This window comes from Procambarus clarkii, chromosome 65, assembly GCF_040958095.1.
Source record: "Procambarus clarkii isolate CNS0578487 chromosome 65, FALCON_Pclarkii_2.0, whole genome shotgun sequence".
Lineage (NCBI taxonomy): Eukaryota > Metazoa > Arthropoda > Malacostraca > Decapoda > Cambaridae > Procambarus > Procambarus clarkii.
In genome coordinates this window covers 24,368,257-24,383,163 of record NC_091214.1, presented here as the reverse complement: position 1 = coordinate 24,383,163, position 14,907 = coordinate 24,368,257, and the positions used below count along the sequence as shown (strand labels likewise).

The 14,907-nt window shown below is 45.7% G+C and overlaps 1 protein-coding gene across 2 annotated transcripts; it reads right to left on the bottom strand.

Moving 5' to 3' along the window:
- Window positions 1-1,866: 1,866 nt before the first annotated feature.
- On the bottom strand, window positions 1,867-14,905 carry LOC123771028 (ubiquitin carboxyl-terminal hydrolase 2). 2 transcript variants are annotated; one of them, XM_045763258.2, is made up of 14 exons: window positions 14,862-14,905; window positions 12,298-12,465; window positions 11,712-11,928; window positions 11,420-11,518; window positions 10,345-10,631; window positions 9,551-9,826; window positions 7,818-8,405; window positions 6,518-6,633; window positions 6,203-6,323; window positions 5,656-5,760; window positions 5,294-5,452; window positions 4,448-4,578; window positions 3,887-3,976; window positions 1,867-2,600 (listed from the first exon to the last, which is right to left on the bottom strand). In XM_045763258.2, exons 2-14 carry the CDS (start codon window positions 12,319-12,321, stop codon window positions 2,405-2,407), a joined length of 2,409 nt encoding a protein of 802 aa, XP_045619214.1. In that variant the 5' UTR covers window positions 12,322-12,465; window positions 14,862-14,905; the 3' UTR covers window positions 1,867-2,404. The 2 variants fall into 2 exon arrangements, with proteins under 2 accessions (XP_045619214.1, XP_045619213.1); XM_045763257.2 differs by lacking the exon at window positions 14,862-14,905 and adding an exon at window positions 14,762-14,843.
- Window positions 14,906-14,907: the final 2 nt, after the last annotated feature.

Sequence of the window (14,907 nt, the reverse complement as noted above, 5' to 3'; positions counted from 1 at the left end):
CTGACGGCTGAGTGGACAGCGCTCAGGATTCATAGTCGTAAGGGTCCGGGTTCAATCCACGGTGGAGGCGGAAACAAATGGACAGTTTCTTTCACCCTGATGCCCTTGTGTACCTAGCAGTAAATAGGTACCTGGGAGTTAGACAGCTGCTTTAGGCTCTTTCCTGGGGATGTGTGTGCGTGTGTTAGAGAGAAATATATGTAGTAAATATAATAGAGGAAAATATATATTGATTAAAGTAATAGCTCGATTCTGCAGACACAAATAGTAAATACACACACACACCAGACCTAGGGGTCTGGTAGCTGAGTGGACAGCGCGTGGGACTCGTAATCCTGTGGCCTGGGTTCGATTCCCGGACTTGGCAGAGCCAAATGGGCAGAGCTTCTTTCACCCTGATGCCCCTGTTACCTAGCAGTAAATAGGTACCTGGGAGTTAGACATCTGCTACGGGCTGCTTCCTGGGGGGGGGGGGGGTGGAAAAAAATTAGTAATTAGTAACAGTTGATTGATTGACAGTTGAGAGGCTGGCCGAAAGAGCAGAGCTCAACCCCCCGCAATCACGACTAGGTGAATACTTAAACACACACACAGTTGGGAGAGGAAATCCTTCAGGAGTCATTACGAGAGAAAGATCTGAGGGTTGATATCACACCAGACCTGTCCCCTGAAGCCCACATCAAAAGGATAGCATCAGCGGCGTATGCAAGGCTGGCAAACATAAGACCTGTCTTCAGAAACTTGTGTAAAGAATCATTCAGAACCTTATATACCTCATATGTCAGACCAATACTAGAATATGCGGCTCCAGCCTGGAGTCCACATCTAGTCAAACCGAAAACGAAGTTAGAAATGGTTCAGAGATATGCCACCAGGTTAGTACCACGAGCTGAGAGGAATGAGCTATGAAGAAAGATTACTGGAGATGACTCTCACGACACTGGAAGACAAGAGTTAGGAGAGACATGATCACTGCCTTCAAAATTATCAGAAGAATTGACAGGGTAGATAAAGATAAACTGTTTAACACGGGTGGTACGCGAACAAGGGGACACAGGTGGAAACTGAGTACCCAAATGAGCCACAGGGACGTTAGAAATAACTTTTTCAGTGTCAAGAGTAGTTAATAGATAGAATGCACTAGTTAACAGGGCAATGTGTCAATGCCGATAAAATAAAGCAACATGATTAAGTCTTTAGGTTCGGTAGACTTTATACATACAAGAGCGCCCAGGTTAGATAAGGTGATTCCTTTAACTAATATAGAGGCACTAAGTGTATGCGATGTAGCTAACTGAAGAGTACAAATAGCTTCTCCCACCGATAATGTCACTATTCCACTGGCTTACGGTGAACCCTACCCCCATGGATTCAAGTAGCCGAGAACCGCTGTGCAGTCAGCCGGTTCTCCCCAGCGTTCCCAGCGTCAAGGATCTGCCGTACTAAAGTGCCCTTATTCTAATCTACCAGAGGACACACGAACAGAAAACGAGACAGTATGTCAGTTTCGCGAGCCGCTTTCATTTTCTAGTAGGATAGTGTTTGGGCCTTAGGTAAAGTGTACGTCAAAATGCTACGTGCTGTTAGGAGGATGGGTTGTACGTTGTGCATGCGAATATGGACTCGAGTCCATATTCAGTCCAACCAGAATAGGTTTGAAGGGTGTTACTGATAGCGCTAGGACAGGTGATCCTGAGCTGAATCACAGATGCAGACCACCAATGGACTACCCAATATGTCCCCTTTCCGTCGGTCAGTTGATATCGTCATCATTCTTAGTCATATTTGGTATTAGTGTGATTTCAAAAGATATCGGTTGCTTTATAGATGGTTATTTAGGAACATAACAGATGAAAGAATATCACAAGGATTTTATCATGTTTATTTTGTTGCGAATAAACGACAAATCAGAAATACACAAGCTTGCTAAAATTATGGAGATTTTTCCTGTTGTTTTTGTGCAATCAAAATATAATACCTTCTAGACTAGTCACATTTTGTTTTACTAATTGTTCAGAGATCTATGTGGTTCTTATACCCCCATCCGGCATAGATTATTGATACCCCAGTTACGACCCCCTGATGTTGAGTGTGATGATATACCACGAAGTCATCAGTACAGCATTATATGGGTGGCTTCATCGCTCTGTTAGACAGATCAGAAGAAGAAAGTAGACACCACCTGAGACTGTCTCTACCTTTATTGAAGAAGTACTGCCACTGCCGCCTTTCTGACCCGTCTCCCAGCCTAGCCAGATGTTGGGTTGCTTTCAGCATCGACTAAAGACACGCAGCTGGGTCAAACCCTGCCACTTTTCTCTTCAACTTCAGCGTTTCAGCTCACCGACTTCTCTTCAGCTGTCCCCACTTCAAGGCTCTCCCCATGGGAATCTTCTCCTGTATATCATTCATTCATTCTGTAGAACAGTAGGTGAACTTGGTTCTGATCAAGGACAGTGTTGAGATCGGTGCTGGTGACGGTGTCGTCGTCGTAGAGTCGCCAGGTGTTGCTGCCGTTGTCGTTCCTGCAGAAGGCGACGTAGTGGCCGGCGGTCATAGTGCCGTGGTGGACCACTAAGCCACACGCCTCGTAGCGGGGACTGCGGGAGAGAACACACACTTTTAACATGTTAATGTTAAACATCTAACCAACCACGATCAGGGAAGCCATCTGATATTTGGATGTTTATTATATTATTATTTTGTATTACTATACTATTATTATTTATTATTACTATAATCATTAGTTTTATTCTTAATCGTCTTATTATATATAATTATTGCAAATATTATATTTTAATTATTGATGATAATTCTCTACAATGACAATCTATAACCGTTATTTAAAATTATGATATATAATATGGTTATTTTTGCACAGGTTATTTTTGCATTTTTGATATGTTGTTTATGCCTTTGCCTGCCTACTTGGGAACTGTCAGACTCAACGTTCTCAATATATAGACATCACGACAACATCTCCGTCAAGGCTCCTGACTATGCACAAACAACAAGGCTCTCTTAAGTATCACATCATTTCTACATGCAACCAGACCCCCCATCAGAGATATCCTAACTATCAACATGGAATAAATTGACAGATAAAGCGATAAAAAGAGATTAGATATATCAAAAGCACATCTCAGCACTCATTAAATTACAAATAACCCGCTTCCATCTAGATTTGTCCTTCAGTTAACAAGGAAAAGTGGCAGTTAACACCACACTTACGACCAACACTGACTGGATAATCACCACTTCTCTCACCATACCCACACGGGATATATATATGTTATTTTTGTTCTTTATTCAGACGGGCTCGCCATAGCCTGTGCTACATGGACACTTCGTCCTGAGTAGCTAAATCTTTAACAACAACAATTTTGATTCAGCTACTCGGAACAAAAAGTTCCAAGTAGCACGGGCTATGGTGAGCCCGTAGATATATGTCTGTGTTTCTCCTTTTGTATTATCGGGGTACTCATGCCTGTGCCACCTCTTGGGTGGCTTAATCTTCATCGATCAATCAATCTTTTGTATTCATCTTCTCTCTGCCTCTCATGATGCCACGTTGAACCTTAGCGAAACGTATCAGGCCCATCATGAGTCCAAAATGAAGTTTGTAATTACTTTTTAACATCCTTCCCCAAATATAGGGAAATCTATGAAATATAGCAAACATTGTTTACAGAAATACAAGAAAAAGTCACGAATGATTTAGAGGATAACAAGAAAGCAATGCAAAAAAACAACAACTTCAGGATAACTATCAAGTTCTGTAATCCTTTTTGCGCTACCGCTCACAGGATGAGTATGTGGTGCATAATAAAGTAGCCCCCTCCGGCGGCAACATTCAATCATCATACCTGTGGCGCTGTTGACGTACCTGGGTGTCTTGTGGCCCTGCAGGTGGAGGTCTTCTGTAGGGAACCTGACGCTGGTCTTAGTGGCTGCTTGCGGGTCGCGGCCGTTATACCTGGTGGTGGGGCGGACAGGTTAGTTATGGCTTTACTGAGGAGGACGAGGTCACGCCTGCTGACTAGGCATGAGTATCTTAGTATGTCTCTTGTGACTGCTGAGGTGGATAGTGCTTAACCCCTGGTTATCTGCTAAGGTGGAAGTGACCTCCTAGCTTACCTGCTGAGGTGCAAGTGACCTCCCAGCTTACCTGCTGAGGTGGAAGTGACCTCCCAGCTTACCTGCTGAGGTGGAAGTGACCTCCCAGCTTACCTGCTGAGGTGGAAGTGACCTCCCAGCTTACCTGCTGAGGTGGAAGTGACCTCCCAGCTTACCTGCTGAGGTGGAAGTGACCTCCCAGCTTACCTGCTGAGGTGGAAGTGACCTCCCAGCTTACCTGCTGAGGTGGAAGTGACCTCCCAGCTTACCTGCTGAGGTGGAAGTGACCTCCCAGCTTACCTGCTGAGGTGGAAGTGACCTCCCAGCTTACCTGCTGAGGTGGATAACCAGCAAGGGAGGGAAATGAACGATCCTGATCTCATGTCGACACAGGTGAGACCTTCCGCATGGTTTGCAGTCCCACTCTATTCTTTGGGGCTCGTAGTGCCTCTCCAGTAACATCTAGCCAGGGAGAGAAGAGAGAGGGGGAGAGTTAAGAGAGAGAAGGGGGGGGGGGAAGGGTTATATAGCATGTGTTTGAGCGTCAAGTGGCTCGTTGTACAGAGCAAAGTTACAGCCCCGCTCCTGTGCCAAGCCCACTACGGGCTCACCATAGCCCGTGCTACTTGCAACTTTAGGTTCCCGGCAGCTGAATCTAAAAACAACAACAACGGTTCTTTGTATGGGCGTGGTTGACCGGCAAGGGGCGGAGCCGTACCTGGAGCTGGCAGGGGTGGGCGTGGTTGACCGGCAAGGGGCGGAGCCGTACCTGGAGCTGGCAGGGGTGGGCGTGGTTGACCGGCAAGGGGCGGAGCCGTACCTGGAGCTGGCAGGGGTGGGCGTGGTTGACCGGCAAGGGGCGGAGCCGTACCTGGAGCTGGCAGGGGTGGGCGTGGTTGACCGGCAAGGGGCGGAGCCGTACCTGGAGCTGGCAGGGGTGGGCGTGGTTGACCGGCAAGGGGCGGAGCCGTACCTGGAGCTGGCAGGGGTGGGCGTGGTTGACCGGCAAGGGGCGGAGCCGTACCTGGAGCTGGCAGGGGTGGGCGTGGTTGACCGGCAAGGGGCGGAGCCGTACCTGGAGCTGGCAGGGGTGGGCGTGGTTGACCGGCAAGGGGCGGAGCCGTACCTGGAGCTGGCAGGGGTGGGCGTGGTTGACCGGCAAGGGGCGGAGCCGTACCTGGAGCTGGCAGGGGTGGGCGTGGTTGACCGGCAGGGTGATGCTGATGAAGGGTTGACAGGTGCTGGAGATGAGGGTCTCCTCAGAGCGCTCCTCACAGATAATGAGGGCCTCCTCCTCTCCGTGGAAGAGTTCCGACACTACGGAGGACCAGTTAGCCTGCCGGGGTCAGAGGTGACGGTGTGAGGGCCCAGCAACACCTGTCCCTTCACGCCTACACACACCATACATTCTCCTCATACACCCAAACGACCCCCACACGCCTCCACATCTCTATACATAGTCCTGAAGACTTTAAAATACACCTTAGCACAGGGTATAGTGGACGTAGGTCACCGCGAAGGGTGTAGGGAGACACTCACCTTCATTAGGTCGTTGTGGAGCCAGGTGAGGAGGTCGGCCAGTAGGTCGTGGGCGTCGTGCTGGTGCGACCCCTCAAACTCCTCGTCTTGTGCTCCAACAACATGCTGAAAGGTCGTGTGTGTGTGTGTGTGTGTGTGTGTGTGTGTGTGTGTGTGTGTGTGTGTGTGTGTGTGTGTGTGTGTGTGTGTGTGTGTGTGTGTGTGCATATTAATGTGAAAATTGATTAATTACTGCCTTGTTGACATCCTTCAGCAAACTTCACATACCCACATTTATCATATTTGTTCATAATTCATAAACATCTATCAACACCCCTTCCCCATATCCCCCTCCCCTTCTCCCCCGCCCTCCCTTTCTCCCCACCACCATCCCCAAAATCCCCCACCCCTTTCCCAACCACCACCTCTACCCCCCTCCCCAATCACCTTTCATTCTTTTTGATGTTACGAACTATGTTCGTATGATCTTTCAGCTGTTACGTGTGTGTGTGTTACCCACAGAGGTCAAGGTGGTGTGTTACCCACAGAGGTCAAGGTGGTGTGTTACCTTGAGCACCTTGGCCGCGTCTCTGATGCTGTCAAAGTCGCCAGAGTGAAGGGCCTTCATAGTGCCAGCCAGCGTGTGGGCAACTTCCCCTCGGTGTTCACTCTCCCTGTTCACTTGGAACCTGCCAGTGAACACTCGGGTTACTAGTGAGTCTGTGTGTGTGTGTGTGTGTGTGTGTGTGTGTGTGTGTGTGTGTGTGTGTGTGTGTGTGTGTGTGTGTGTGTGTGTGTGTGTGTAGTTATGAAGTTGAAGAATACACACTGTATATCATTTCATCAATACCAGCGAATAGTCAGGAGTATAAAGAGTTCTCACCTGTATGTGTCGTTTATGAAGTAGTCTCTGAAGGAGTTGATGTTGAAGAGGCACTGGATGACGGAGTTGATGTAGCAGGTGTTGCCGAGGTTGGGCAGGCCGGAGGGCGACGCCACCTGCAACACAACACAACACCAGTTAACACATAGCAACACCGCTCTCTCTAGGTCACTGGCACAGCGAGACTGATTGTCAACGTGGATAGTCTGTTGTGAACTTTTAACAGAAGTTTAACCTGACAGAATATATAATTTTAGTTGTCTACTTACACAAAAATATAAATTCCCTGGAATTACATTTTCTTTGAAAACTATTAACTTTAAAAATTATTTGTAATCCGAAATTTAAGGCGTTTATTCACTTTTTTAATTTTCATAGCAGCTTCACGTCTTTAACAATTATGGAAAGTACATCTCAAAATGAACAAATTCTCACCAGAATCAGAATATATTTCACATTTCAACTACTTTAGCTGAACACAAATTACCTCAATCATTCATTCTAGTCTTCAGTCCCACTCTCAGATCTGTAGAGACTCCCCTGCATACAATATTACCCTTATTATATCAACGATTAAACCTGAAACCTTCCACCACAAAGTTGAATTCCTTTCTCTCAGCACCACACTCTCTTTGTGGTATTGGCTGCGATCTGAGATATGGCAGTCGTCTTCACGGCGTATTTCTAATGTTAATTCTGCAATAAAATGTTAGTCTGATTTCTTCCCTAGACCCTTCTTTTTGTGAGGCGTTTAAAGAAACAGTTGCACCATAGTTGATGTTGTTGACTCTTAAAATGCTGTCATTAATTTGATCTTCGATGTAGCCTAATCAATGAAACATTTACCGTGCATGTCATAGAAACTATTTAATGGCCAGTCATTTAATGGCTAGTTGTTCTGAAAGGTTAGTCACACTATCCCAAATCCTTATCCTGATCCCTTCCAAGTGCTATATAGTCGTGATGGGTTGGCGCTTTCCCTTGATAGTTCCCTTCCCTTCCAGTATGGCTTTGGCGTCAAGGTGATGTTCACGTGCTAAGCTAGGTTAGAGAGAGAGAGAGAGAGAGAGAGAGAGAGAGAGAGAGAGAGAGAGAGAGAGAGAGAGAGAGAGAGAGAGATGAACCTTCTCAACCAACCTGATAAATAAAACACTTGAGATTCTTGAGATAACCCAGAAAGATACGTTTAAAGTACTCTCTCTCTCTCTCTCCCTCTCCCTCATTATGTTAATAAATAACAGCTAATTTGGTTCTATATTAACATATTAACCAAGTTTTGAAATATCACATATTGTCATACTTCAGAATGATTCGGGGCAGTTGTATGTACTTCCGAGTGGTTCCCGGGAGGGTCGTTACTAGATGTTGACAGTTTGTGTGGGGCGCTATGGGACGTTACGTGATGCTCATTACCACCATGCTCTGTCAATTGTTGTTTGGTCTGGTCCTGCCTCTGATTGGTCTGGTCCTGCCTCTGATTGGTCTGGTCCTGCCTGTGATTGGTCTGTTCCTGCCTCTGATTGGTCTGTTCCAGCTGCTGCTTTGTCTCTCTCAGCTGTTGATTGGTTTGGTCCAGTTGTTGCTTGGTCAGGTCCAGCTGTTGGTTGGATAGGTTTAGACTTTGCTTGACCTGTTCCAGCTGATTATTAGTTTGTTGCAACAGTTGATTTGATTGTTCAAGACGGTGATTGGTGTGTTCCAGATCTTGGATGGTTTGGTCTAGCCGACGGTTGGTCTGGAGAAGCAGCTGGAGTGTATGATCCAGTTGTCTGGAGAGACGAGCTATGCTGACGGCGCCGGTGTCTAAGTCAGGTGACTGACATTCTTCTCCCCTCTGGAGTCCCTCCTGGAGTCTTCTCACGTCCCTAGCTTCCTCTTTCAGAACTTCCTGAAAATAAAAACATTTATTAGAAAATATAACTAGAAATTAAAGAAAATAAATTGGTAGTGTATTTTTATTGCAAAATGGAGTTGCATGTCATTTGACTATTTATCTTGCATATAACACCGTCTAGTTTTCATTTGCAGGCAGCCTGTTCAAATATCTTTTACTTATATAATATAATCAACCATTAATTTCTATCTCTCAGTTTATAAATTCCTTCTAAGTCCTAATCTATGTAGCATGAAAGGCAGTATAAGAAATTGATTAGAAAAAATATTCAAACAGTTTTATCGATGATATGGAAATACCAAGTTAAATTCAGTAGTGGCACAGATTGTAGCCATTCAGTAGTGGCTACAAATTACCTACTTAAAATTATCTGTTAGATTAAGGACCTGCCCGAAACGCTATGCGTGTTAGTGGCTTTACAAGAATGTAAAAAACATCAATGTTATGTACTCTCATAAACTCAGTGTACCTTGTATATCTATATATAAATAAATATGTAAATGTTCGTTTTGTTCAAAATCGTTAATCTCCGAAAGTTCTTCACCGAGTGCTTTGAAATTTTGACACTACGTTCCATTCGAATAAGCGAGTGTTTTTATATACCTACTATATAGATGCCACACCTGTGACAAGTAATTGTTTGTTAACAGCGCCATTTCTTGGACATAAAAGCAACATACGCTGTGTGTTTTTCATGTGAGGGGAAATCTCCGAAAGTTCTTCACCGATTACTTTCACTCGCCTTTGCATTCGAATACGCGTGTTTTTATTTACCTACTATATAGATGTCAAACCTGTGACAGGTAAAACCATTTTTTTTTTAACTGTTTTCATGTGAAGGAATGGTGGGGGGGGGGGATGAAGGGACGGGGGAGTGGGGAATCGTGGGGAGGATGAGGGGACGGGGGAGGGGGGAAAACAGGGGGACGGGGGAGTGTTGCTGTGGCTCAGCTGAGCCACAGCAACCCTCCTTTGTATCTATACCTAGTGGACACAAGGTAATATTCGAACCTACCACGTTGGTTCGAAGGTAGGTTCGAACCCTCTTCATGGCTCCTACTGATTTCCTCGACGACAACAGTGTTAGATAAAATTCAGAAAAGGGTCACAAATACGCCGAAGGAACATATCATCATTACCTTCGAACTCCTCCTTTCTCCCGTGGGTCGGCTGGCTTCAAGCCTCGTCTCTCTTGAAGGTCCTGCCTCTGCTTCTCTCTCGATCTCGGAGAAGTCCTTCCTATGTCTCCCTGTGGCAGGGAAGTGGGTCATCCAGCGGGAGGGTTCACTACTGGAGTCGTTCCTCCAGGCTCCTGACGGCGCTCCAGGAGAGTCCTGGGCGTCGGGGGACTGTGGAGCCCTGTAGCTGCCAGAGGTTTGTGACCGCGCGAGGAATGATGACTTGTTGAACATTCTCTGAAATGTTTATTGGAATTGGTAATTAATTAAATTGATTTAGTAATCAGTTATAAATTAAAAACATCTGTGTTCATTTAATTTTTTATCTTCCTTCTCAAGTAAAGTAAAGTCTAAGAACTATATTGAGAAGATTCTTGCTAGAATCTAACACTTTTTGGTCATATTCAATATATACGACTTTACAAAAATGATTACTTCTAGCGCACACGCACGCACGCACGCGCGCGCGCACGCACACACACACACACACACACACACACACACACACACACACACACACACACACACACACACACACACACACACACACACACACACACCCAAACATACAATAACGAGCAGGAGCAAAACAGGCATGCCTATCACCAGCGGTTATTTCACAGGTACAAGACATAAAGCGTCAAACCTCACTTCCCCGTAGTCACAGCTAAGTACACCCTCCTCCCTACCAACAGGAACAACAACACAACAACTGTAAACATTAAAACAAATGCCAAATAACTTGTCACACTAACCAGTTTATATCTGAGTGATCCTGTTGGCTTGAGGAACGTGTGTATGTGGGTGTGTCCAAGCCTCTTGGCCAGGTCTAAGGGTAACTTCTTGTCCTTATCCTTCTGATCGCTCCTCACGCCGTTCTCCAAGAGCCAGGCCACCACCTCCAGGTCCCCAGAGGCCACGGCGAAGTGCATGGCATTAGCTTTGCGCTCCACCTTGGCGCTCAGATCGCAGTGGTAGTTCTTCAGGAGTTTCAGGGAGTCGAGTTGGCCTTGTAGAGCTGCCCAGTGGACTGCAGTTTTGCCTGAAGGGTTCAGAAGAAAGGCGCGTTAGATAGATGTTTGTGTTTGACAGGTGTTTGTGTTCCCTCGTCTGGTCCCATTCCACGTGTCCTCATCTAGTTTGAAACAGCTTGTCTTTGTCTACTTTAACAAGCCATAGATGGTTTTGTATGTTGGGATCATGTTCTCTCTGTCTCCCCTTTTTTCATGAATATGCAGCAGTCTTGACATGCATTCATAGTTCAGTTACATTTCTTCAGAAAATATATTGAGAGAAAAAGCTCGGGTCTCTCTGGCGATTTGATATATACGCGAGAAAATGTGGATTCCATGCAGGCGCTGCAAATAGCAGTGTTAGTTTTACTTGCATCTAAAGTGAATGGCATCCTGAGAGATTGTCAATATTCCTAGAGGTTAGTCCGACGTTTTCGACGTTGCATATACCACTGAAGATGCCCAGTTTATGTGGGGTTTGGGTTCCGTGGGCTATATCCATTTGAAGGATTTTTTTCTCTATCAGACTTTAGAAGCTCTATTCCGCCTTCGGTTATATTCAGACCAGACCTGCAGCTGACATGGATTTGTGCTCACCTTTTCGTAATTGTTGACGATGTCTAATTGCATAGTTTCGCAGTATCCATAAACACGAAGAACAGGCGCGTGTGTCCTGGACACACATACAAAGCCATCTATGGCATGTTAAAGTCTTCAAGATCAGGCGCGTGGATTCATTTACCCACACCACCAATAAGAACATCAACCACCAATGGACCCAAGCAATCCATCCACCAATCCTCACCCCAGGACCTACCCTTGCTGTCCTTGGCCTCGCCGTCAGCGCCTCCTTCAAGCAGAGACTTCATGACTTCGACGTGACCGGCGTACGCAGCCATGTGCAGCGGCGGGGCTCCTGCGGGTGTACACGGAGTTAATGACATGTGAATGGTCGCCCCCCCCCCCATGGGGCTAGATAGATAAATGATCAAGAAAGGTGAGAATGTGTCACAGTATACAGGTTCGAAGAACGGGTTCACAGTAAATTTCGCAAAACAGGTTTACAATAAACTTCACAGTAAAGGTTTTAAGACACATATTGGCCTCACCGTCATCGTCGGGCCGCCGGCTCCTGATGTTGACGTCGGCGTTCCACTGCAAGAGGACACGGACGACGTTAAGGTGACCCTCGCGCGTGGCGTAGTGTAGAGCCGCACGACCGCTGCACGACGGGTCATTCCTGTCCTCCTCCAGTTGGTTCACTTGAGCCCCACGCACCAGGGCCTCCCTGACTCCTACCGCGTCGCCGTCTTCTGCGCAACTCAGCTGAGGACAAGGTTGTTGTTTTAGATTTAGCTACTCAGAATGAAGTGTCCATGTAGCACGGGCTATGGTGAGCCCGTAAAAAGATGTGGTGTTGGGCAAGGTGGTGAGGACAAGGTGGTGTTGCCTGTGTTTATACCGTCGTGTTTGTAAACAATGACCAGATGCACGATAATCACAACATCACTAGAATCGCTTATACTTGTTAGCAGAACCTAAACACCTAACCCAATCTAACTAAGGGCTAATTATACTCCACATTATATGTATTACTTTTCTATTATTTTAAGGAAAATATAATTTTGTATTACATAGTAAAAGATGTTAGTTTCTTTACAAAAAATTGACGGCATGGAGTCCAGTTGCACATACCAGTTTCAGCTGTGACGGTTTCATCTTGGGTCTTGATAAACGTACAATATGGTGGAAATCTGTCAGGTCGCTGTGTCTACTGTCAGCTATTTACCAAGACAGCTGTTTTTTTCTCTGCTGTCAGCTGTTTGTCCCTGTTGTCTCTTGCCACTGGATTTACTGCCTCATCTGACGTTGAAAGGAAAAAAAAGCATTGTAAGATATAGAGAATATTTTATATATAAAGCACCATAGATCCTGTAATTAAGACATGTACTCAACTGTACCTGTAATCACCTGTCATGTGTATTCAGCAGTACCTGACACCTGTCACACCCAGTAGAAGGTAGCCCACTAGTAAGACACCTATAGTCATAAATTAACATACATTAACATAAACATCTCCACAATACCAGTTGTAACTTGTCAATTACTTAAGAACGCCATATGGCCCTCAGGCGCCTGTCAACAAACACTAATTTAGCAACATGAGCGGTCCACATAACCGCGTTCAACAAACAGGATATGGCCAGATAATTGCTTCAACCAATTTTCCTGTCACTTTCTTCACACAAATTAAAAAACTCTGATATTTTCTCTGAAAATTTAAAAAGTTTGGTAAATGTTGGCTTCCTTCTCCCCGCCTCTTCTCTAATGCTTTCCACTTGATGTATGAACTTCAATTCCATGTATACTCCATCCACAGATTTGTCCATGTATACCCCATCCACAGGTTTGTCCATGCATACTCCATCCACAGATCCGTGCACGTATCCTCCTCTAAATACGTTAGAATGCATTCCGGAGAGACTAACTAACACTAAAATATCATCATAATGACTGTAGTGGATTGGGAAACATTCCTTTGTCCAATACAATTACTGATAAGTTTAATCGTGCCGGTGATTATATTCACAATCTCTGCGTTACAATCTTCCTGTGTCTCAAGGTATGGGTTACCGAACTGTCCAAAGGATTGCGGACATTGTACGCACTCGCGCGCACGCACGCACGCGCGCGCGCACACACACACACACACACACACACACACACACACACACACACACACACACACACACACTCACACACACACACACACACACACACACACACACACACACACACACACTCACACACACACACACACACACACACACACACACACACACACACACACATATTTATGATTTATGACGTCACTCAAGTACACCAGTAGTTACTCAATAATATCTGTAGTCACTCAACAACACCTGTAGTCACTCAACAACACCTGTAGTCACTCAACAACACCTGTAGTCACTCGACAACACCTGTAGTCACTCAACAACACCTGTAGTCACTCAACAACACCTGTAGTCACTCAACAACACCTGTAGTCACTCAACAACACCTGTAGTCACTCAACAACACCTGTAGTCACTCAACAACACCTGTAGTCACTCAACAACACCTGTAGTCACTCAACAACACCTGTAGTCACTCAACAACACCTGTAGTCACTCAACAACACCTGTAGTCACTCAACAACACCTGTAGTCACTCAACAACACCTGTAGTCACTCAACAACACCTGTAGTCACTCGACAACACCTGTAGTCACTCGACAACACCTGTAGTCACTCAACAACACCTGTAGTCACTCAACAACACCTGTAGTCACTCAACAACACCTGTAGTCACTCAACAACACCTGTAGTCACTCAACAACACCTGTAGTCACTCAACAACACCTGTAGTCACTCAACAACACCTGTAGTCACTCAACAACACCTGTAGTCACTCAACAACACCTGTAGTCACTCAACAACACCTGTAGTCACTCAACAACACCTGTAGTCACTCAACAACACCTGTAGTCACTCAACAACACCTGTAGTCACTCAACAACACCTGTAGTCACTCAACAACACCTGTAGTCACTCAACAACACCTGTAGTCACTCAACAACACCTGTAGTCACTCAACAACACCTGTAGTCACTCAACAACACCTGTAGTCACTCAACAACACCTGTAGTCACTCAACAACACCTGTAGTCACTCAACAACACCTGTAGTCACTCAACAACACCTGTAGTCACTCAACAACACCTGTAGTCACTCAACAACACCTGTAGTCACTCAACAACACCTGTAGTCACTCGACAACACCTGTAGTCACTCAACAACACCTGTAGTCACTCGACAACACCTGTAGTCACTCAACAACACCTGTAGTCACTCAACAACACCTGTAGTCACTCAACAACACCTGTAGTCACTCGACAACACCTGAAGTCACTCGACAACACCTGTAGTCACTCAACAACACCTGTAGTCACTCAACAACACCTGTAGTCACTCAACAACACCTGTAGCCACTCGACAACACCTGTAGTCACTCGACAACACCTGTAGACACTCAACAACACCTGTAGTCACTCAACAACACCTGTAGTCACCACTCAACAGCAACACCTCGACACTGCACACATACATGTAGTTACCTGTAAAGTTCCCCAATTCCCACCCTCACATGCACTAAGACCGCTCCGAACGCCTTGAAGGCTTGAATGCGTTCACCGTACTGATATGGCGATAACTCACCTGAAAGATAACCATATAGGCTTGTTATCCTCTCAAGGACTGGCCG

Bases quoted from the DNA above. Each gene is read 5' to 3' on its own strand.
- LOC123771028 (XM_045763258.2), bottom strand. From the start codon at position 12,321: ATGAAACCGTCACAGCTGAAACTG. The intron at 10,632-11,419 runs GTAGGTCCTGGG...TGAACCCTTCAG, and splicing joins CGAGGCCAAGGACAGCAAGG to GCAAAACTGCAGTCCACTGG. The intron at 9,827-10,344 runs GTTAGTGTGACA...TAAACATTTCAG, and splicing joins GATCACTCAGATATAAACTG to AGAATGTTCAACAAGTCATC.